Consider the following 23,604-nt stretch of genomic DNA (forward strand, 5'->3'; position numbering starts at 1 on the left):
TTTGAAGTGAGACTCGATCCCCTTTACCATTCATAATTTTGACCCCACTCCCTGTACCCAGCACAAAGAAGCATCTTTTCTAGGTAAACATTACCTAAAGTGCTTAGTTGTCCCATGCCATGGCCGTGCAGTCTAAGGTGCAAGCTTTGGGCTCCAGCTATAGGAAGTGCATAGGTTCAAGTCTCCCAGGGGAAGCATAACAAATTTTTGTGAGATGTGTTTGGGACCAGTGACCAACCACCATCATTGGGGAGATACGAATGAGTACTTAACAACAACTTACAACAAACCTACAAATGCTCTCTAAGCATTTAAAATATATTCTGTATGTATGCAACCCAACAGAACAAATAATGACACTGTTCTAACTTGCAGGTTAGCGTGGTTAAGAGCAGAGCACTGCACATCAGACAGATTACTGTGGTAAAAAAACATTTGTATCACTCACACCCAGTGGTGGGGATTGGGTTAGAAAAGTATGGGGTCAAGGTTCAAAAAGTGGGGGCAGGGGCAAGGACAGTTTAATTTCCCTGGTACATAAGGTTAGCATGGTGCAGGAGCAAAAAGTGGAGGGCACCCTTGCCACCATTACTGACACCTGTAAAGTAGTACGAAGCAAGTTTCACAAAAAGTGTCATTGTAAATATTTTTGAACATTGTGTGACTGGTGGTTGTTCTACATTAACTATTTTTTTTTTGAGGGGGTGGCCCTCCCCGATGGCGCAGTGGGAGTGTTGTTACCTTGTAATCAAGGGGTCCTGGGTTCGATATCCGGTGGAGGAACATGGTGGCACAGATCTCACTTTAAACTGTAGGTCCAGTCCCGATTAGCCTTACTGTGCATAAAGTGAACTTAAAACACCAAATCAATCAATCAATTAAACTATTTTTCGAAGAACTTTGAAAAGTGTTCCTACAGATTTTCTCTGGTGTCATTTTGCCAATTTAATATCCGAATTAGTTGCTCAACATATATCCCCCCTCCTTTTTGATAAGAACACTTGCTTAGTGTTCTTATCCCCTCTAGAGCACAAAGCTAGCATCTTTTGTTTTCGTAAATTTCATTCTGAAGGGAATTTTATACTTAATGTAGGTGCAAACAGTGGCGGCTGGTGGTCTGGCTCTATGGGTGTGCACTTCAGCCTCGCATCCAGAAGTGTTACAAACCCTCACAAATACTCACACCCGTTTTTGTGTACATAATGATGCTAAATGTATTGGAAACCCAAGTTATGTCCACCTTTCACTGAAAATGAGGCTATGGTAAAGTTATATTTCATGGAAATTTTTTGAAATAAGAATTTTTTTACAAATTTGAAATACCTCAGAGATTTTCCCAACAATCGCAAGAAGAGCGGTGTTGTTGTGCTGTACATATTTCCGCATTCGATAACTTGACAAAATCTCTCAAAACATAGAAATACCAATTTATAATTTCAATACTGTTGTCAAGTTCAAACATATTTAGTAAAAACTTCCTCCCTCGTCCCAGTGATAATAGTGAACAAGGAGAATAATAACATTGGTGTACACCAAAGAAGGCGATCCAACTACTATACTAATGTCCAAAATTAAAGCAACAAAGGGAAATTCTTTCCCGTGTCCATTTGACCACATAATACGATCAGGTGATAGTAATATTTATGATGTCATAGACAAGTGGTTTAAGATAGAAAATAAACTAACCTTAATGTGCCAGGATTTATCAACAAAAAAATCACGATAGCAACAGGTTAAACTTGCATATTGTAAAAAAATAACAATACTCACTCAGTCCATACTGCCCTGCTTCGTACTTGATATTTTTCATTTCCCTTCCGCTGTATCTGTTAATACTGCAGTAGCTGCACGCTTTGTAGCTAACTTCCCTCCAAATATTCAACAAAGTTAAATATTACGTCTCTGCTTCCATTATGTACAGTTTTCCCTTTTATCATGAAATCAAACACTTCACACTGAAACAGGAACGAGCTTTTCACAGTGCGGAACAATTTTGCAACTCTAAGAACAGGCACACAATGATACCAGGTGACTGACATACCCTCCCTCTGAGCGCGTTGATAATTCGACTACAGCACCACAAGGACAGTTAATTTTGGCCAAGCCATTGCAAAGGCAATGCAAGGCATTGTTTGAAACGTGTTTTGCTTTCAGTTGCCCCCTTTGTTTCTTGCCCCTGCCACGCTCAGAACAGGGTGAGTGAAGATACCATAAAATTTCCCTTTTTTTAAAAAAAAAAAAAATCACACAAACCTCGACTCCGTCACACGTTCACGAATGGAATAGGTTTGCAACACTGCTACTAACACACGAACCGCTGTGCTCACGAGTTCCCTAAATCCCTAGGTATAGCACCCATGCCAGGAGAGCTAATCAGCATTCTCTGCGCGAGCACGAGTGAACAAAACTACTTGTGCGAGTGGGCCATGGTCCACACAGGTTGATATCACTGATCGCACACTTATCCACTGCCCTTCTTGGTGAAGCGGTGTGGGAACATTTGATGTTTTGAAGGAGAGAGAGTTCAGTGAATAAGTATAATAATAACTATTTGCATTACAGATTTATTTGGGTGTGCATGTGTGAATATGCGAATAGGCAGAAGTTGCTACTGGGTGCAATGTAGTACTTTTTCAACCATTATTTTCTGATATCACGTGATGCTGAACACTAAAGCATGGGGATCCATAAAATGAAACATGAAAGCAGAATTTACATTACAAAATGTTTTTGAATATTGTATCTTTCAACAAATCGTTGTTAGCTCATGTTGTTGTGGGTCATCTAGTTCTACAGACCACATTGATATTAACACAATACAAAATATAATTGTTAGCTTGTATCTTCAGATGGGTGCAAATAGCAGACAATGCTATTTACATATTTCAACAAACAACATAAAAATGAAACCGAGAGAAGATTTAGAATTTCAAGGCCAGAAAAGTGACATAAAATTAACAAAACACACAAATCTAGTTCAAGACCTTAAAAAGAAATTTGGAAAATATGTGGTATTCAGTTTGACATAGTAATGAAACTTATTTGAGAAGTTACAAAATCTAACAGTTATACAACCTCAAGGCACCTGTGACTAGCACAAATTCAAATGTCTCCATGGGTAGTGAAATATAATGGCTGTTGGCAATAGCGACAGTGGTGCTCGCATCACTGCAGGAACTACATCGGGTCTCATGTGACTTCTTTGTACCCGGGTAAAGAGAAAAACCTAGCAGGCATCGAGGCCTGTGGATTCTTGTTCAGGGAAGCTTGCTTGCACAATGTCGAACACCTGGCTTGACGAGTGTGTTACATATTATTGTAGGCGCACCTCCTTGTGGAATGGTTTCTTCCGGATCTCATGCAGGCCTCTGGTTAAGAGATGGCTTTAAAGCAGTAGCATGGCAGCCAGTACATAACACACTTTTTTGTGTGAAACATGTTAGGAAATGAAGGTGCACATCGGCATCGTATATGAGTATCGTGCTCTTAACAATTTATAAATACCAGTTGTTCTATATAGATATGCAACTTCTTTTGGCTACACAAACTTCCATGAGAATGAAATCGAGAGTGCATGATATGTGTATTTTTGGAAAGATAATAAATCTTAAAAGTGTGTTTGTTGACTATAATTTACAAATAAAGTGAAAAATCATTTTAAAAAGTGTGCTATGTGATTATGTGGCATGTCTCTTCTCCTTGTAATTAAGCAGTCCTGGGTTCAATACCCAATGGAGATACAAAGTGGTTTGGATTTCACTTTGCAGTCCTAATTAGCCTTTCTGTGCATAAAGTGTACTTAAAAACAAAAAAACTGGTTTGCAACACACTTTTGTATGTTGTATTGTTGTTACATTGTATTCCTGTTTTAAGTTCTAGAATTCTGGTTGGATTCTATCTTTTGAAGCACATTCATTAGTCCTAATGGGCAGAGTTTTATCTTGGGTGCATAGTTTCTGATATTGATTTTTTTTATTATTATTATTGCAGGTTGGAAGAAGTGTGTGCAAATGGTGAGGGATGGGTTAGTGATATGTGTAATAGTGATACCAATTCCATGCATGAAAACTCTTCATCCAACTCTGAAACAGTTTCTTTGATGCCACAATTGGATGAAAAAACGGAGACACCACAAACTGATCAAGATATATTCTCGGAGTGTAATGTGGACAAATGTCAGTCTTCTCATAATTCTTCCATGATGGAATGTGATCTTTCTGAAGACAAGTCATTCACCTGTATACTATGTGACAGAAGATTTTCTAGGCAACATGACCTAAAGAGACACGTGAAGGTACACATGGTAGATAGACCGTATGCTTGTTCAACCTGCCACAAGAGATTTTATGAAATGAGCGATCTTACACTTCATTCAAAGATCCACACAGAGCCGAAACCATATGCATGTTCCCTATGCAACAAAAGTTTCTTTCAAAAATCCCACCTTTCGAAGCACACAAAGTTGCATGTACAAAAATTGGCATACAAGTGTCCATTGTGTGATGCTAAATTTGATCTAAACTATGACCTTTCTGAACACCTAAGATCACACAGAGATAAGCCTTACGTGTGCAGAATGTGCAAGAGGAAGTTTGCCAGGAAGTACAATTTTAAACAACATTGCTTGTCGCATACTAAGAGAACATGTATGTGCTTAGTTTGTTACAAGATTTTTAGAACACAAGAGGGCCTTTCAAGGCATGAGAAATTCCACTTGCAGGATAAAGATAACTTAGTCACATAGCTGTGATTTCTTTGTTTTATTTAGCTTAGTGTTTATATTTTTGTAATAAATACATAAATATTTGCAATGTTTATATGTATACTTCTGAAACATACAATTACTTTCATATGCAGAATTTTTGCATCATAAGCCAACAGAATGCACAGTCATGTGTTAAAAGTTCAAGCTCAGTCATGTGTTAAAAGTTCAAGCTACAGGCTAGTCATAACATTATTTTCTCTATTATTGTTAGTGTTTTTTTTTTGAAAATGTACATGTAACTTTGGCTTTTGCATATTTATATTTACAAGTATGAGGATGATAGCATTCATTAGATGCAAATGTGTATTTTTTTTCTGTGAGCTATGAATGCACTTCATTTCACCTGTGTAACCTTCCAGCAACAAGCTAACCTGGATGTAGAGCATCTACTTGTTGGTTCGGCTGATTATCTTTGTAAAATTTCAAAATATTATTTGATAGTTAATTCTATAAAATTTCAATGATTGCCCTATGATTTTCTGCAGTTTCTGTTGAAAGTGTTCTCATGTAGCCTAACAAGCTGACCCATGCACAGTATTCAGTATGTTACCCAATATAACATAATAAAGTTCCCCAGAATCAGAGTTGAACTTTGCTGCCATTGAAAAGTAGCAGCTTATTAAATTATTTTTTAGCTCCTTTCATTAATTACTGCAGATAAACAAAATTTTCCACTTAGAAATTTTCATGTTATACGGAACTTGACATCCCAGGTTTTTCCATAAATCGTCACTTATCTGATAACTGAAAATTTATTTTCCTGTTGCAGCATATACTTTTCTCATGTTTAAGACTAGAACGGCGAAGGATCTGATACCCCGTAGAACAGCAAAAAGGGATCATTTTAACCCCTCATAAAAAATGCATTTAAAATTCTAATTATTTTAGAATGGGAACATATTTTTAATTTATATTATTTTCTGTGCTTTATGTATTATGATCAAAGTGTTTAGATGGTGTATGATACATTTTGGTTACAAATAAAAATTATAATCTTCAACAACTGAACGCATACTCCAGAATATGCAACATTTCACCACAAAAAAACTGCTACTTGATGTGACATGTTTGGAGATGTCCGTCCCAGTCCAAGAACGCTACCTACATGACGACATGTAAACTGGGGTAAGTGGGAACATGCTAAAGACAGCTTGACACAGGAACCACAACCTTACGCTGATATTGCAGCGTGCATAAATGAAACTTGACAGGGGTCAAATTGACCTCTCCCGCTGTTCTAGGGGCAAAACATGAAATTTCACAGAAATAAATTATATTTTGTAGATTTCAAAATACCGTCTTATAAAAGGAAAAAAAAAACTTATGAAAAGTCACAAAATTTCGAGGGAAAAATAAGAAAAACAAGATAGTTATTAAAGAAACGGTGAAGGTAGGGGTCATTTTGACCCCTCCCGCCATTCTAGTGTTAATAACTGAACTATTTGAGTGTAGATGATATTAAAAGAGGGTTAAGTCAAGGTGTATTGTAAAAATGATATTTTTGAAGGCTTATTTTTTTAATCTATTCACCAAAGTTTCCAGGTTCAAGTCCTGGAGTGTACATGAGTATTCTTTGTGTGTCCCTTCATCATTTTCATCTAACCATCACTCATCATCATAATTAACCAAAAATGGCAGAAAAGCAACGTAAAATAACAAAATTGCAACTTTCAATGTATGAGGGACATTCAGTGAATACTTAACCTGACCTGCTCAATTTGCAAGGGGAAGTGGGCAGCATGAATAACAGGACAGTTGATTGATTGATTGATTGATTTGGTGTATTTTATTTCGCTTGTCTGCCACTTTCAACTAATCGCAAAGATGAGGATGAGTGATGATATGATAAAATTGATGAAGGGACACACATGCCCAGGCTGGGATTTGAACCCAGGACCCCTAGTGTTGCAGCAGGTGTGCTAACAACTCCTCCACATAGGTTGGCAACAGGACTGTTATTAATGATTCTTCACGTAGCTTCCACACAACAATCCACACACACTTCTTACATGTTTTGATGAAGATGTAGAGTGTGTTCTAAAGAACACTTCAGGTTGAAACTGGACCTTTAGTAATAATTGCTCACCTTTCAAAAATATATTCATGGAAGGAAAGAGGTGTAAATCATTTGTTACCAGGTTGGGAGAGTAGGGGGATTGGGAATAATTTTAGTCCCAACAGCATGCTTCAATTCTGGTAGCATTGTATTTGTGTATTGGAATGCTGTCTCACCCCCGTTGCTGGGCATACAGTGTGAATGGTGTTTGATGGCTTTACATAATTTCACCAGCAGTAAAGCTGAAGTTCCAGTTATTGAGGCATCATACCTTTCAGAACATGAACCACATGCAAACTCTTTACCTAGTGGAGGCGCAAGTGGTCCGGATCCCACTAAACTGTAGGTCCAGTCCCAGGTAGCCTTTCTGTGCATAAAGTGAACTTGAAACGTGCACCCCATAAGGGGATGCATGTTTCAACATGCAAAATAATGTCACCTTTCTGTGCAACACTGGCAGTGGGTCAGAATGAATCTATTTTGAACACCTCTCTCACATATAATCTGCATATGTAGGCGACAGTGGAAATGGAAGTACATGTTGGATGTGCAACTTTGCCAAGTTCAGAGTAAAGATACAGTTGATATGGAACAATGTGGTTCTTTCACATTTGAAAATTGTGAGGGGAGGGGAATTGGAAGACGGGACCTCATTTGGAAAGTTACTGGGTGGCCATATTCAGTCCAGGGGGTGGGTTTGCACTCGTAGCGGATATGCAAGTCCTCTTCCATCACTTTGTATGACGTACAAAGGAGTGGATGGTTGCTACGATTTGTATGGACAGTGACGGTGAAGTCCAGGTTTTGGGTGGAAGAGCAGTGGTCGTAGATCCTTCCCAAGGTTGAGGGCAGTGGATGTTATCCCAAGAGCCACCACAGATCGTTGCAGGTGAGGATATAGATGATAAGGTTTGAGGTGTTCCAGGTTCCTTTTGGGTGGAGGACGAATTTGCCAGGGTCAGTATGAATGTTTTTGAGGTTGGTGGTATTGCTAAAGGTTGTGCTTCTGAACAAGAATAATCTTGCTTCAGTACCAGTACAACCAACAGAACAAATTAATAGTAGGCAAATTCTCTGTCACTATGTTTATTAGAAATGCCAATAAACAGAGGATAGCATCTGCACAATTCCATACCTTAAAACAACATAGAATGTAGAATAAACAAAGAATGAAAATAATAATGGAAAATTTTCATACTATTAACTAGCTGATGACTGACTACTAGTAAAGGAATATTAGGAAAGAATGAAATAGAAGAAACATACAGCGAATGCATTTCTTAAAAAATCAGTAAGTTTGTGTGTGGTGATTGAATGTGTTAGTGTGTCAAGAAAGAAACATTTGAAATTTAAGTGCTGCCATCAAGGAAAATAATTTGTAGAAAACTATTAATGATTCCCCAACATTCCTACTTTAAATTCACCAAGGTACTTCAATCATTTCATGATTTTCCATTCACTTAATTTTACAAATAGCTATTGTAAAAAAAAAAGAATTACATGAAATCTACATGACACAAGAAAAGTTTTGATGAGTAGTAGTAAGTATGTAGTAAAGAAAATCTCACAGGTCACACAAAAGAATATACATTTATTATTCTTGTAAACACACAGTATTAAAGAGGTGCAGGTTTTTTTATCACATAAAGTTGAAAGTAAAATTTTGTGCCTCGTAATTAAAATAAATATCAAAGCCATATTTCATTTTGCATACAAACTATATAAAAATACACCAATTATAAGTATACAAAGAAAATATTGTTTCAGCAAGATATTTCTCCATTGCTACTTTTGTAACATCAATGATCTGCTTTTTAAACAGTGCTTAAATATTGGCAATTAGGCAAGTTATCTATATACAAATATACAGGCATTGATTACAACAGAAGGATCCACCAATGTGAGGGGAAAACATATTCAGCTCAGGGGACATGTTTGAAGACCATCCAGATAAATTTTATTCCTTTTCAATTACAACTGCAGAGGCACCTGCCAGTGAGCCCATTTTTGAAATCTTCATTCCATCTTGGGGGACTCTTCTACAAGAATCAAGTTTGAATATGGTACAGCTCCATCAATACTACACCTGTTGATCACAGCTCATTTCTGCAAAAAAGAAGTACACTTGTTTAAACTTCCATGCTCTGAAGTGAATACCAGTATTGGCCATATAGACATTAAATGGCAGGGACACTGAAAGGTATTTATCACTAAAAGATAGGGAAGACACAATTAATTTGTTTGATCAATTGCAAGGGCAACTATCATCCCCTGGGTATATTTAGGGGGGGGGGGGCACAGAGAGGAAGAAACCTTATTCCCAAGTGCATTATTTTATTTTCTCAAGGTTTTGTTTGATTAACACTAGTCAACAGCCAAAATGTTTCTGAAATTTTAATAATTTGAGGGTGCTGAATATGAATCTCGCAATAAAAAATGTGAATTAGCTCTAGTTTCTAACATTTTGGAAGGAAATCATTAGAAATAGGTTGAAAATCCTACTATGTTAATTGTCAGTACAATATAATGCAATGTCAGCAAAAAATGCAAAAAGTTCCATGTATTTATTCATATGGTATGAGGTATTATAGATGTCCAGAAGGAGGGGCAAAGGGGCCATGCACCCCCTGGAAAATGAAATTCAACAAAAAATTATATATTTCGCACACAGTGAAACCTTGATTTTACGTTTTTCAGGGGACCAACGCGAAAGATCTTAAAATACAGGAAAATGTAAAATTGAGGAAAACTTTATAGCATTTTGCTCAATTGGGAACGTTAAGATTGGATGGATAATGTGGGAAAATGTAAAATCGGGGTTCCACTGTGTATAACGTAATTTCAGTCAGAGTAATATATGTTAATTATTGCAGGGACATTATAACTTCAAACTGAAGAAGTTTTTTTTTGACCGGACAACACTATTATGGGGAAAAAATGTTCCACAAATGGCATATTTTCTATGCAGTTGTAGGTAAACCTTACTAGCTACCTGCAAGGGCAGATTAAAAGACTGCTGGGTAACCACCCTCCTTTGAGGACCTTGGGGTTGTGCAGGGGGGCCATTTTGCATCGTGCCAGGAAAAAAACAAATGGTTACAAAGCTAAAACCCCATAAGTTAAACTGATTCAATTGTGCAGTTATGTGGTGTTGCTCGCTTCATTTCAGCAAACACTCGTTTCCATTTATTCATTATAATGTATACCAGAACTGCATTTACGTTTATTAAGAGAAGTCTGTGGCGCCCTTCAATTTATTACATCAAACAACTGTAATTGAGCTTTTGTTTTAAAACAAGTCCTTCTCTAGAACACATACTCAGTGCGAGTAGTAGCTGCATATCTGGAAGAATTGTAACATTTTGCTTATCTTTCTGTAGGATAAAATGTGGATTCAGTTTAAGGCAGTGTGGTATTTGAAGCATCATGGTATAATGCATAAAAGCCAAGGTGATTACCCTCCTAGAGTCAAGGTCAGGGTGGCTACTCACTGGGAATTATGCTTGCATTCTGCATGAATATTTATCAGTAGATGTGAAAAACTTTTATTATTTGAAATCTCATTGAATTTATGCATATTTTAAATGCCCTGAGGCAAGTTTTAGTATTCTTTGCAGAATAATCAATCTATTAGACAGACAGAAGATTATTGCAAGATGGGATATTTTGAAGTTGATTAGGTAAATGTGAGTTTGAAATCCTTATACAATTAACAATTTTTCTTAGATTAGTATATTCTGTAATATTTGTGACTTGTGTTTGTAGATGTAAATAGGGTCTGAATATCTGAAATGGCAAATGTAAACTTCACATCTTAAATTAAACATTTTAAATAGATACTGTTTAATTGAATAGAATTAGAATGTTTGGATAAGATTGGAATCTCATAGATCTTTTATATTATTAATATATTTGTGTGTGTGTGTAGGGGGGGGGGAGAGACAGTAATACGTAAGGTTGAAATTCAAAAAACATCTGCTTGTACCTTTGAATTTTTGGAAAGTTTGCCTTGAAAACCGGGGATTATACTTGAATTTTTTTATGGTCCTAGTGGCCACCCTGCAAAGTATCAGGCTGTGAAATTGTGAAAGAGCATTCTTTCAGATCACATATTTTGTAACATTCTGTGCCAAGAGAGATCCTAGCCATGTGAATATAATTTTCATTCAAAGAAAGTAACACCTTGAAAACTTGAATTTATATTATAGGTGGCCACCCTGCAAGGTAAATAGGATGTGAAAAAAGTTTCTTATACATCATGTTCAGCTCTGTTCTCTTATTCTTTTCTCTAATATTTTCATGTACACCTTTGCTGGGTGGCACATTAGTGTTATTCCTCTGTATTCTTTTACACTCCTTTGTCACCTTCTTGAATATATGAACTATTAGTCTCTTTGTTCAATCTCTTGGCACCTCTCTTTCTTGGCACTGTTTTTAACACACTGTACAGCCACTGCATACCAATCACTCCTGTTCCTAGTATCATTTCCACTGACACTTCATCTAAGCCAGGTCCTCTACCTCTCTTCATTCTCTTCAGTGCTTTATATATCTGGTAAATTTTATATTGATACTTTATTAGTACTGGCAAGCATTTCATATTGGTCCATTCCAATGTACAAGTAAAACCCTGCTCTACATCAAAATAAAATATTTCCATGTCACTCCCCTTTTATTTTTATATATCAATTCTCATTGCTTCCATATACTCCTGACCTCTAACTTGGTCTGCAAAAATACATGTAAAAGTGGGGTTCCACTGATACTATGAAGCAACATGTTATGCAATGTCCTTGGTTCTACATTTGGCATATTATAAGGTGTTCAGCCAAAGGTTTCTTGGGGGAACCCGAGTCCAGTAGTTGTTAAAGAATGTCCTGTCATGGGTCAAGAGCCTTTATGTAATGGCTGTATTACATTTACCAGCTTGCTATGCAGAAAGCCTCTATCAGATTGCTGTACAGATGATGATTGTGTATTAGGGATCAATGCCCAGAAATCCATCACATTTTTTGATATGTTCTAATGGCTGTGTGGCAAGCTGATAAGTTTAATTGGGTGTTGGTTTTCTCCTGTCAGATTGTTCTACTGCACAGGCACCACTCCATTGCCTTGACAGTAGACAATCTCGTGCAGGGCGACCAGATCTTTCTGCACAGAAACTGATGTATTACCTACGGGAAGTTACATAAGTTGAACTGATGTGTTTAATGTTGCCATAAGAGAGGAATCCATAGTTGTCTTAGGAGACAAAGTTATTCCATATAAGTGCCAATACATACAAGAGATGTCGTTATATATATATTTTTAAAGCTCTTATCATGGTTTTTGCCTTCCATGAGGAAGGTTGTTTTACCTATAGTTTCTAAAAATAATTTTTAGGGATCAGTAGTAATGTCTATAGTTGTGTTGCATCCATGATACACACAATATTTCCACTAAATATCTACCAGAGAAACATTGTGATAATTGGTTACAGCACTAGCATGGAAGGCCATGGATCAGGTTTTGAGCTAAAATTTTCCCCACTTTTCTCAATCATTGTACATCAAATGTAATTCCTAATGTCTGAAAATATTTAGTTCTTGGAGCTTTTTTAATTTATTTGACTCAAAGCTAATTTTATGAGAAAAAAAAAAGACTTTGTAACACAGTTTAAACAGTTGAAAGCTCATAGCAAGTATTAAAAAGTGCAGAACAATAAACTCTGCAAACAACAAAACATTAAAATACAACCTCTGACAATAAAGTTCGGTGAATGATCCTGAATATTGAAAGTAGACGAATTCTTAATGAAACCTACCTTACTGTCCTTCGAAGTAGTCCCCTCCCATGGCTATGCACTGTTGAGAACGGCTGTACATGTCCTGGAAACTTTTAGAAAAGTCTTCTTTCGGGATGGTGTTCAAGACCCTCATCACGTTCCGTTGGATGTCCGGAATATCCTCAAATCTCTGACCTTTCAAGGCGATTTTGAGGCGTGGGAAGAGAAAGAAATCTGGAGGATTCAGATCCAAATTTCTTGCAATGCATTGCTACAGAGGATGAGAGCTGGTGTGTGAGGTACAACCCTGAAACGAAACGCCAAAGCATGGAATGGCATTCTCCTGCATCACCCCGTCAGAAGAAGGTCAAGGCATAAAATTCACTCATCAAGACGATGCTTATCACTTTCTTTCACAAGGAATTCCTGCCGGAGGGAACAACAATTTTTCCGCCTTTCCAGATTTCTTTCTCTTCCCACGCCTCAAAATTGCTTTGAAAGGTCAGAGATTTGAGGATATTCCGGACATCCAACAGAATGTGACGAGGGTCTTGAACACCATCCCGAAAGAAGACTTTTCTAAAGGTTTCCAGGACATGTACAGCCATTCTCAACGGTGCATAGCCATGGGAGGGGACTACTTCGAAGGACAGTAAGGTAGGTTTCATTAAGAATTCGTCTACTTTCGATATTCAGGATCATTCACCGAACTTTATTGTCAGAGGTTGTATAATGAGAAAGTCAAGCCTGTTCTTTGTGAATAAACATGATTCATACCATCTGCTTTTAACATTAGTTGAAATATATTGATTATATCATTGTAATGAATTATCCCCTCAACAGGCATGTAATTCAATCATTATATGTTGAGGTTATGTACAGTGCTCAAAAAAAGTTTTGCATATTCAGGGTTTGTGATCATTTATTGTACTAGATACATGGAATCATATTCAAGAGTACAGGGGAGACATACAAACAGAAAGAAAACAGTGCAGCCATGTAGAAGAAACAAAATCACACCAGAAGCACAAGATTGAAAGTGTGGGATGCGAAACACAAAAGAAAGGCAGTGTAATACCGTGTACCTACGGCTCGCAGGCATGCTTGGGATCAACAGATGGGAGTTCAGTACTGTGTATAGCCACCTCGAGCCCGAAGGCATGCTTGAACACGACGGGGCATGCTAAGGAAAAGAGCATTCAACTTCTCCTGAGGAAGACTGTCCCACTCTTGAATGGGACCCTCCTGCACTTGCACCTTGTTCACAGGAGGATTTTCGAGGCTGACAGTTGCTCGCTTCAGGTGACCCCATGCATGTTCCATGCAGTTCATGTCTGGAGAATACGCTGGCCACACCATGTGTCGAATGCCGTGCATATCAAGGAACTCTTGAACCACTCTGGCTCGATGTGGTCGAGCGTTATCATCCACCAGCGTGAAGCCATCCCCCACAGTTGTAGAGAAACCTGCTACCACGGGTTCGAGAATAGCGTTTCTGTACATCAGACCAGTCACGTGACCCTGGAGAGGAAATAGGGGCGTACGTCGACCAAACAAGATTCCACCCCAAAACATGATGGAGCTCCCCTGCTGCTGGTGACGTTCCTGGATGAAGGGCTCGTTCAATCTCTCATCTGATCGTCTCCAAACCCTTATGCTTTTGCTTAACGGGTGCAAACTGATGGTGACCTCGTCTGTAAAGAGCATGTGCTCTCACTGTTCCTGACTCCATTCGCTGTACATTTACACGGTCTCTCTTATGGTGTGGATTAAGAGGAACCTTGGGTATGGGTCTTCTTGACATCAACCCTTCCTCATGAAGTCGATTCCGCACTGTCTGATTGGAAACATTCGCTCCTGAGGCCTTCCGCAGATCCTGGCACAACTGGTAGCAGTTGCAGTGGGTCTACGACGTGCCGAAATCACCACGTACCGATCTTCCCTGCGTGTTGTTTTGTGTGGCTGCCCTATCCTTGGTCAATCAGCAACTGATTGTCTCTCCCTGAACTTTTTCCATACTCGAGAGACATCACATTGGCTCACTCCAACACGGGCAGCGACGTCCACTTGGCGATATCCCTCTTGCAGCAGCATTACAATTTGAATGCGGTCCATAGCTGAAATGGTTGCTCGAGGCATGTTGCCCTTCGTTTTCCACCCGCTGTCTGTGCAGTTTCCAACTAACAAGTGTGGATAAGACAAGGACAATGCCTCCCATCGAGCTGCTTTCAAATCTGCTCAGGGATCATGTGGCAACTACTGCCCTCTATCTGCTGTATATCGAACTCACTTGGGGCATTATGTCGGTTTCTGTCTCGGGCATTTCTCACATAATGAACATTGTATACCTTTTGGGGATATCATGACTCAAACTGCATGCAGTCATAATTGCAAAACTTTTTTTGAGCACTGTATATTACCTATATTATCATGCAATGTTAATTGGATATTATCCATTGTCTAGTGCTTTTTTTGACTACTTATTCTAACACTACATTTAGAGAGAGAGAGCAGTTCTTTTCTCTTCTTCACAAATTTCTTTTTGCTGGTGGTGGTGAATGAACTTACACGACAGGTCTGTGATTTTACTACAAATCCAGTGCGCTAACAAAGATCTCCATGGCACACACTGATTTCTGTTCTATGCTACTACAGATTGTTTCAAAAGTCATGGAACCCAAACTTTGAAAATTTATAGCATGAAAACCATAAGAGACATTTACACCAGGTTTTCTGCATTATAAAGCCTCATCCATTGAGATATTTTTCAGTGCTTAACATTATCATTTTACTTCATGCAGAAAATTAGATAAATGAATTGGCGGAAGCAAAGGTTAAAATTTTTCCAGAAATGCACTTTTGAGAGAGAAATATGAAAGAAATTATCGAAGGGTCATAATTAGACATCTGATGACTGATCCCATGTCAATTTGTCATTTACGACCAATATTCATCATGTGCATAATTTCATGGGTTTATGACTGGCGATTTTATGGGTTAAGTGAAAAAGTGCCAATCTTGGGACATATCTCAGTAGCTGGCAACACTAGCAGGTCAAAATTTTGTCCACAGATGCACATGCAACATATGCTCAAATTTTGGCTGTACATTTGCATGTAAATCAAAATCATAATGGACATTTCCACTCAATTTTTTTGAAAGCAATTTTAAAAACTACACCCTAAGAAAATGACCCCTGCAATTTTTTGCATTTCTCTGCGTTCAGTTTAAGGTAAAAACGAGACTTCCAAAGTTGCGAGGCTAGCGTTGCGCTGAAAAACACGCCTCACCATGTTAATACGTCGCTACTCGGAGAGAGCTTGTTTGTCGTCTGCTTCGAGCATCCAGTTTACTGAACGCTCGGAGAGTCAATGTGAAACTTGTGAGTTCCCATGGAGAGTCAACGTGTACAGCAGTTTTGCAAATCTGTGTAGAGTTAAATAATGGGAGAAGGAATGATAATGGAAGGGAAAGCTATGCTTTATAATGGTCATTCTTCTATCAAATATCCCTGCTGCTCACGTGAAAGAGTTCTGCTGCGTGCGTGTTTTCATCAAGTCACGAGAAAACTATTGCTTGTAATATTGGTAACTGACCAAATTTTCAAAAATATATTTTAAACTTATATTTATCGAAATTTACCATAAACCATGTAGTGCAAAATAAGAATTTTCACATTTTTCACTTTACTTTTAACGCCTATTTTTACTTTCTTTCCCATAAAGTAATTTCAGTCTGTGTTTCATTTCTGTTATGCAAATTATGATAAAATATTTTTGTGCAGATAACAGAAAATACACTGAGAAGATTACATCAGTTGCACAGTACATTTCAAAGCTAAGTTTATGTGTAAATATTACAAGGAAATAATGTATATAACATTATATCACATACTGAAATATATTTTGAATTTTGTACTGCGAAAAAAGCTGCCTCATCTCTCTCCCCAAACGCATTAATTAATTGGTTCACAATCCCATCACTAGGGATCCTATCGAGACGAGACATGTCAGTCTTGGTTTCGTTCTCATTGAGAGTTGTAAAATATCTGTCTCGTTTTTATTTGTAAATGCCTCGTTGACAGTCTCGTCTCTGTTTCGGAGATCTTGTCTCAAGTCTCGAAAAATATAGAATTGACAAATTATGCAAAAGCTTATAGTACAAACTTTCACAGTGCATAGAGATTATAAAGACAAAACAACTTTTCTTGATTATTTTTTGTTTGTTTGACTCCTCGTTTCAATGCTACGAGCCTTCTAAAACTGGATATTATCCTGCTTATACATGCATATGCAAACCAAACTGCCGATTCAGAATTACCACGAATGAACTGGCGTTGTAATTATTATACACAAAATTCATGATTTAACTGAGGAACTCACAAGTTCCAGGTTTGACTCTCGAGCTGGGCATGACTGTTCCTTCGTGAATGGCCTTTCATTGAAGTGGAAATTGTTTGGTAGAGGAGGGGGAGGGGGGTTGCTCGAGCCTTAGGGGATACTTCTATTGTTAACGTTAGTGTTGCTCACGAATTGAGACATTTCCCATCTCATCTCATACAATGAGAATGTTTTGAAATGAGACTGGACAGGCCAAAGTTTCGTCTCGTCTTGTGGTCATGTTGGGTGATACTTAGATTGTGCTGGTAGTGAGGGAGTTGCTCCTACACCCCGACTTCGAATACTGCTTGTAGTCATTGTCGCAATTACCCAAAAGTGGGAAGAAATGTGACATTAGAGAAGATACATACTAACCATTAAACAATATGATGGAAAAGCGACGTAAAAGTAGGATGAATACATAAATACTATTAGATCCCTCCATGGTTATCCTCACCATTCTTAGTAATTTTATTGGAATTCCAAGGTCTTCCATTGCCAGATATAGTTGGGCTCTGTTTATACTATCGTATGCGGATTTAAAATCAAGAAATAGATGGCGCATTCCTATCCCAAACTCCAGAGATTTCTCCAGTATTTGCCTTAAGGTGAATATCTGGTTAATTGTAAATTTTCCTTGCCTGAACCCACATTAATATGGTCCAATGCACTTTTCTACATATGGTAGTAGTCTGTTATATATAATTCTTGCAAATACTTCATAGGTAACGTTTAGCAATGTAATTCCACGATAGTTTACACACTCCTTCATGTCATAAGAAAGGTATGAATATATGAAGTTACTATATTACATGAATCCACAACTCCAATCTCCAGCTAATAAGAAATTGGGGGTGGTGGAGGAAAGGTGAGACTGGTAATAACAATTTACTAAAGTGCCAAATTGTATTAAAATTACACCCACTGTGAGTTTTCATTGTCTACTCTGCATTTTAGTCTCAGGATTAATCCATTTAAGTGTAGACCCTTGTGTCAGTGTTTGCGCTATCGGCAAGCAAAGTGCTCGTGGCCATATGTCAGCACTATAGACTGTCCATGAATCAAGCGTGCAAGTTTCCGTAACTAGTTTAAAAGAGTGATTTATTTACAACATGGAACTTTTACACCTGGGAATCTTGTTTCAAATCATCCTTGAACTTCATGTGTCAATTGAGTTAACACATGAATCATAAATACACGCTGTGCAGTAGAAAACATTTGCCGAGCCATAAAATACTTTGTGGTTGAATACACTAGCGAAAACACAATACGTAACAAGCTCCTTATCACTTCACAATCACCAGACTAATAAACAGGCCACATAATACAAAACAAGGACCCTCATCACTTCACAGCCTCGTATCTACTTTCAGGACCGGTTTCTAGCCCACCTCACGTTAGTGGGTGTCTTAATAAAAGATGTATGAAAAATGTGTGTGCATAGAAGTCGACTAGTTTGAAAACCACTTTTTATCAATCTGGTAAGTACATCACTTTTTAGTGTGGGGCCCCTTACTCCACACCCCCTATACACCTTCATGAAATGGTACAAAGCACAGGGGAGCATTTAACTTTACTTTTTACATCACTTTTTAAAATAATTATGAAAACTGCTGTACGCTTACTTCATCAACACTCTACAATGCCGACAAAGGAAATATCATGGATAATAGAAGTAGGATTGAAGAATGGGTACTCCGAATATGAAATGAATGTGTTAGCCAGAAGAGCGAGGAAGAATATCGCGAAGGAGAACTCAGATTTTGATAGCAGGTTAGGGAGAGTTGGATAGTAATGTTCACTATGCTGGGATCCCGTACTGGAAAGGACTCGCGGAGAAAATTGAAAAGACAGTGAAAAAGTATGGTGTGAAATGCAGGACAAAAGCCCCTACAAATATTGAAAAGCATTTCACAGATTATAAGAGGGAGGGGGGGGGGGGTTAAAAATCCGAAGTAACCCAGGCGAACGAAAAGGGGTTCATAAGGAAAGAGATCCGAAAACGGGGCTTGCGGAGCATGTAATAAACAGTGGGCATAGAATCATAAAAAAGGAGGTTATCAAAAGAAGTAACGTAAATTGGATAGGAATGTATACTAAACGACATTTATTTGTGCGGGAAACAGAAATAAACTGAACCGAGATAACGGCAATTTGGATGATTTATGGATTACCTTTTTTAAAAAGTGGGACAGACAATATGTATGACAAAAATGACCCGATAGGCTTCCATGTTACTGCGGAGGTAAAGAAAGCAGCTGAAGTGGAACGCAAATTCTCCCTGGATTGGTGACGGGGGAAAAAAAATAAAATAAAAAGGGGAGGGACCACTTGTAGGAGAGGAAGTTCCCCACAACTCCGTAGCAAGGCGCGAGCTGCTCGCATGCTTCACCTTGGCAGGGAACTAGGGCTTTCAACGGCCACTCAAGCATACCATGTTGGTGATTTTTAACATGTTTCTTTCATGAGTTTTAAGGGTTTTCAACAAAGGTAGTTTTAAATTTGTATATGTCGAGTGCCATGAAATGTTTTTGACCCCAACCTTTTACCTTGTATCCTCGCATGACACTTCTCCGACATGGCTTGATGTTCCGAGCCTAAAATACGACCACCTGAAGAAGAAAGCAGTAAAGCTTCCGAAACGTAGTTTACAACTAATATATACTCACTTACGTAAGTAGTCGAAATTAATACTTTTAACATATTTTTGTTGCCAAACGACTATGAGTGTCTTGCTTGCTGATAGCGCAAACCTGGCATGGCAGTCTACACTTCAATGGATCGCTCTGTAGTAATTAGTTGGGCTAAAATTATATGTATTTCTGTTACATAGGCAAAGTTTCAAGGAGTGATTGAGTTTGGCTTTCTTCTGTAAAAGCAAGCAAACAGGGAACACCATGTACATGATTTTATGGAAGTGCAGGTGCTCCTTGATAACTCTTTCCACAGACACTGCACCCATCTGACCCTGCCAGCTAGTTACTTTCAAATGAACTTAGGATAGCATAATATTGCTGGGAGAACTTTCGCGTGAATTGTTGTCTCAGACAGACATCATGTGGGTTGCCAACCATAGATCAGCACATGCGTTATAGTAACTGCTGTAAATTCAGGATGATTTAGATTAAATTTGCCCTGGAGCTGGATATCCCAAATCACTGGGATGATAATGTATTTCAGCAAAATTAGATGAGTTTTCAAAATGGCAGATTAAAAACCAATTTTCCCTTTTTATGCAAACTCTTTCGTGGTGATTGAAGTTTATTCAAAACACTGCCGAGAATATGTGCAGGGAACTAAACACAGTAATGTTAGGGCATATTGACCAATTTTGCTTGCATACAAAACAATGAATTCTCCAAAGTATCTACCTACCAGTTGAAAATATCTTACCTCAAAAACTTGAAAATTGCAGCAGTTGTAGTGAAACCAAAGGCGAAAGAGCTTGCGCAGACCCATGACTCCCGTGCACCATTCTCCTGCATGGAGGGGAGGGGCAGTGTGTTCATGCATCCTTATGGCCCGAGTTGAACAGATGAAGGGGAAGGTGCATGGAGACTTTTGGCCAAAGGTTCTTTTCCTTGTGGTCGCTCTATATCAGCATCATGACACTAATAACACTAATTTGTTTTCCACTTATCACCTTAACAATGTACATAGAAGCAAATACAAGTCCCTCAACATAACACATATGCCCATATGAAAGCAAATGCATTTACAGCAGACAGAGAGCTGTTCTGATGGTATGCATCAGTTCTTGATATCATGTTGTTGGTCAGTTATCTGTGTTGCAGTGTGATTACTGAAGAGAAACTTGATGAAAGCTTGGAAAGCTACCAAATGCATTATGCACTTGAGTTGAGGGGATATGTATATCCAATTTCACCAGGAAGCAGCATGGTTCCAGCTGTTGCAGGAGCACAATAACCAAATGCAGGTACTGTACAATGAAATGGTGTGTCTTCAAGGCTACAGGTGGTGCAAAAACCAAGTATGGCAACCAAAATCAATATGACCATTATCTGCAATGTGTAAATTCACATAATTGGTCTTATCTTCTGAACCATGGAACAGATCCCTTTCAAAATGGAACCATTAGGCAGCCAATATAATAAAATATTACGACTTCAAAACTACACATTGTGCACGTCCAAGATGGCACCCAAAATGAAATATGGTTGCTAACATGATGCATGGAGCTCGGCAAATTTAAACACGGAAACCCACTCCCGAATGTAAGAAGCATAATTCGAAGATACTGAGAACTCTTTCTTTACATATATACAGTGAGTCTCACGGTCGACTTGGCCATGGAGCGGTGGCCAGCGCACCATGGAGTGAGAGCGCACCTTCCGGCATTTACACGCACAGCTGTGCACTTGACTTGCCACTGGAAGCGTCAATGCTTCATTATCCAGATAGCTGGTGTTCAGTTTGCATGTGTTTGTGAAGTGTTAAAGGTGTTAACAAGTGTTTTAGATTGTTTTGTTTTAGTTTATGTATTGCTGGTGCTTTCTTCAGTCTAATAATGCCACGCTACATGTAAAATTTAAAACAACGAATTTTTATGTACGACTCTTACATCATTACAAATTCTTGTAGGAAAGTTAGAAGGCATTTTGCAGCAAATCCCTAGATGTTCCTGTTTCACACGGATACTTGTTAACAAATTTGGGTAAACAGGGTCTGTTCATGATAAGAAGCGAAGGGTAAAATTGCGTGTGCTTACTGAGAAAAAATGAGATGACGTTGGAGCATGATTGGAACATACTCCTCAAACATCCCTCTGGTACCTTGCACAAGAAACAGACATTTCCAAGTCGTCTGTGTGGGGAGCTACCAAGCTTTTAAACCTGAAGCCATACATTAGAAGAATTGAAACAAAACATCAGCAGAGAAATTGAAGCAATTTCTGAAGAGGACTGATGCATGTTAGTGAAAATTTCCTTAAAAAAAAAAAATGCCATAAATGTGTGGAAGCAGGACGACAACCTTTCCAACTCCTCTTGTAATAAGGTATGTGCTCATTTTAATTGTAATTGTCCATGTAATTATACGAGCTTATTTCATTACATAGCTAGAGATTCCAAATTACGCAATGTTGCATCTAGTTTGCCGGCACACACACACTCGCTGCCTGGTGTGCTAGTGGCTGCTCCGTAGCCAAGTCGACCGTGATACTCATTGTATATGGGCATTCTGTTGAAATATGGTATTAGAATAGGAAAAATACACAATGTATAATGTGGAATTAAAATTGTATGCTAAAGAATTTGAAATAATTATTCCATATGTAAAAGATCAACCGTGCCTGAGATTTTATCCTAAAATTCAACATTGTGTATTTCCTTTATGTATTACACCTCCATTTTTTAATGTAAGCGAGTTTTTAAATTTTCCCTTGCTCATATTGTGAGAACAACCAATGTTCTTAAACATTCGAGGATAAAATCTCAAGTAATGCTGATATATTAAAGGGATTGTTTTAAAAAACGTACTGATGAAAGATGTGCTATGATAACTATTTTTTCAGAATCCTTCATTTTAGAGAGGAAATATATTACAATAAATTTAAATACTGAAATTTGTTCTTGATTGAGATGATAAACATCATTTTGGGATATAAATCCAATTTCATAACAAATACACATAATGAAAGGAGTTTTTATTTATGCTTTTTTTTTATAGACATAAGTTAGAACAATTACAAGACTCTCCTTAGAGAACTAATTTAAACATAAAATTATTTTACCAACGATAAGTTTGAAGTGAAAAAATAATCAACATTTCAATGTTACATCATCATACTATTGTACAGAAAAATTAAGGTTCATTTAGGTCTATATTAATTTAAGTGAACACATTGATTTTTGATACAATCCGAAAGCTAATGACATTGGAACAGATTAATCAGATTATTCAACAGTATTTGTTGATATAGGCACATTGCTAATAATTTTACGGATTCCATGATAATTCTACAACCAGTAATAGTTGAAAATTTTGTCAATAAAAAATAAGAAGGTATAATTTATCTGTCCTTGTTTTAAGTAAAAGACATCTTTTTCCAAAGGTAAATCCTATTGTAGTCACCTGATCACATACATTGATTTATTTGTTATTTAGCATCGCTTTTCTGATACTTTTGACTAATCTTGATGATGAGGATTAGTGACGAGGGGCACTCACAAAGAACACCCATTCCAGGCTGGGATTTGAACCCATGACCTATGGAAATGGATTAATTGATTAAGTGAATAAACCATTTAGGTTCTTTTTTAAATTTTGCAACTTCTCTGATGTGTTTAATTTGCAGAATTCATTGTCTGCATAATTTTGTTGCATTTCCTGTTGTTGCTGAAGTTGGGGGGAAAAACAATATGCATCGTTTAATGTAATGTAAAATAAAAATTTCAAAAAAAAAATAACAGCAAATAGTTCAGAGAGTAGAGCAAAACTTTGAAAATTGCCCCTACCCTTTTGGTGAGTTAAAGAAAAAGGACTTCAATTTGCATGATGTTATTATTATTATTAAATATTTAATTTCACGATAGTGAACACTAGGCTGGAAAATGGTTCGAAGACTGACATGCTCAATGATCCTAAAGGAACACTGGAATCACTTTTTTAAGTTCAGTTT

General features: G+C 37.7%; 2 protein-coding genes across 6 annotated transcripts in view; one reads left to right on the top strand and one right to left on the bottom strand.

Annotated features, from left to right (window-relative positions):
• Positions 1-4,811, top strand: part of LOC145985264 (uncharacterized) — a 44,666-nt gene extending 39,855 nt beyond the window's left edge. For all 3 annotated transcript variants that reach the window (XM_083119063.1, XM_083119064.1, XM_083119061.1), the window contains one exon: positions 3,991-4,811. In XM_083119063.1, coding sequence (XP_082975189.1) covers positions 3,991-4,744 — 754 coding nt within the window. In that variant the 3' untranslated portion in view covers positions 4,745-4,811. The remainder of the gene's footprint in view (positions 1-3,990) is intronic.
• A 3,581-nt stretch (positions 4,812-8,392) lies between these two features.
• Pcmt (Protein-L-isoaspartate (D-aspartate) O-methyltransferase) overlaps positions 8,393-23,604 on the bottom strand; it is a 42,964-nt gene continuing 27,752 nt past the window's right edge. For all 3 annotated transcript variants that reach the window (XM_083119070.1, XM_083119071.1, XM_083119069.1), the window contains one exon: positions 8,393-8,927. In XM_083119070.1, the coding sequence (XP_082975196.1) occupies positions 8,902-8,927 (26 nt within the window). In that variant the 3' untranslated portion in view covers positions 8,393-8,901. The remainder of the gene's footprint in view (positions 8,928-23,604) is intronic.

This window comes from Lepisma saccharinum, chromosome 3 (assembly GCF_977018435.1).
Source record: "Lepisma saccharinum chromosome 3, izLepSacc3.1, whole genome shotgun sequence".
NCBI classification, from domain to species: domain Eukaryota; kingdom Metazoa; phylum Arthropoda; class Insecta; order Zygentoma; family Lepismatidae; genus Lepisma; species Lepisma saccharinum.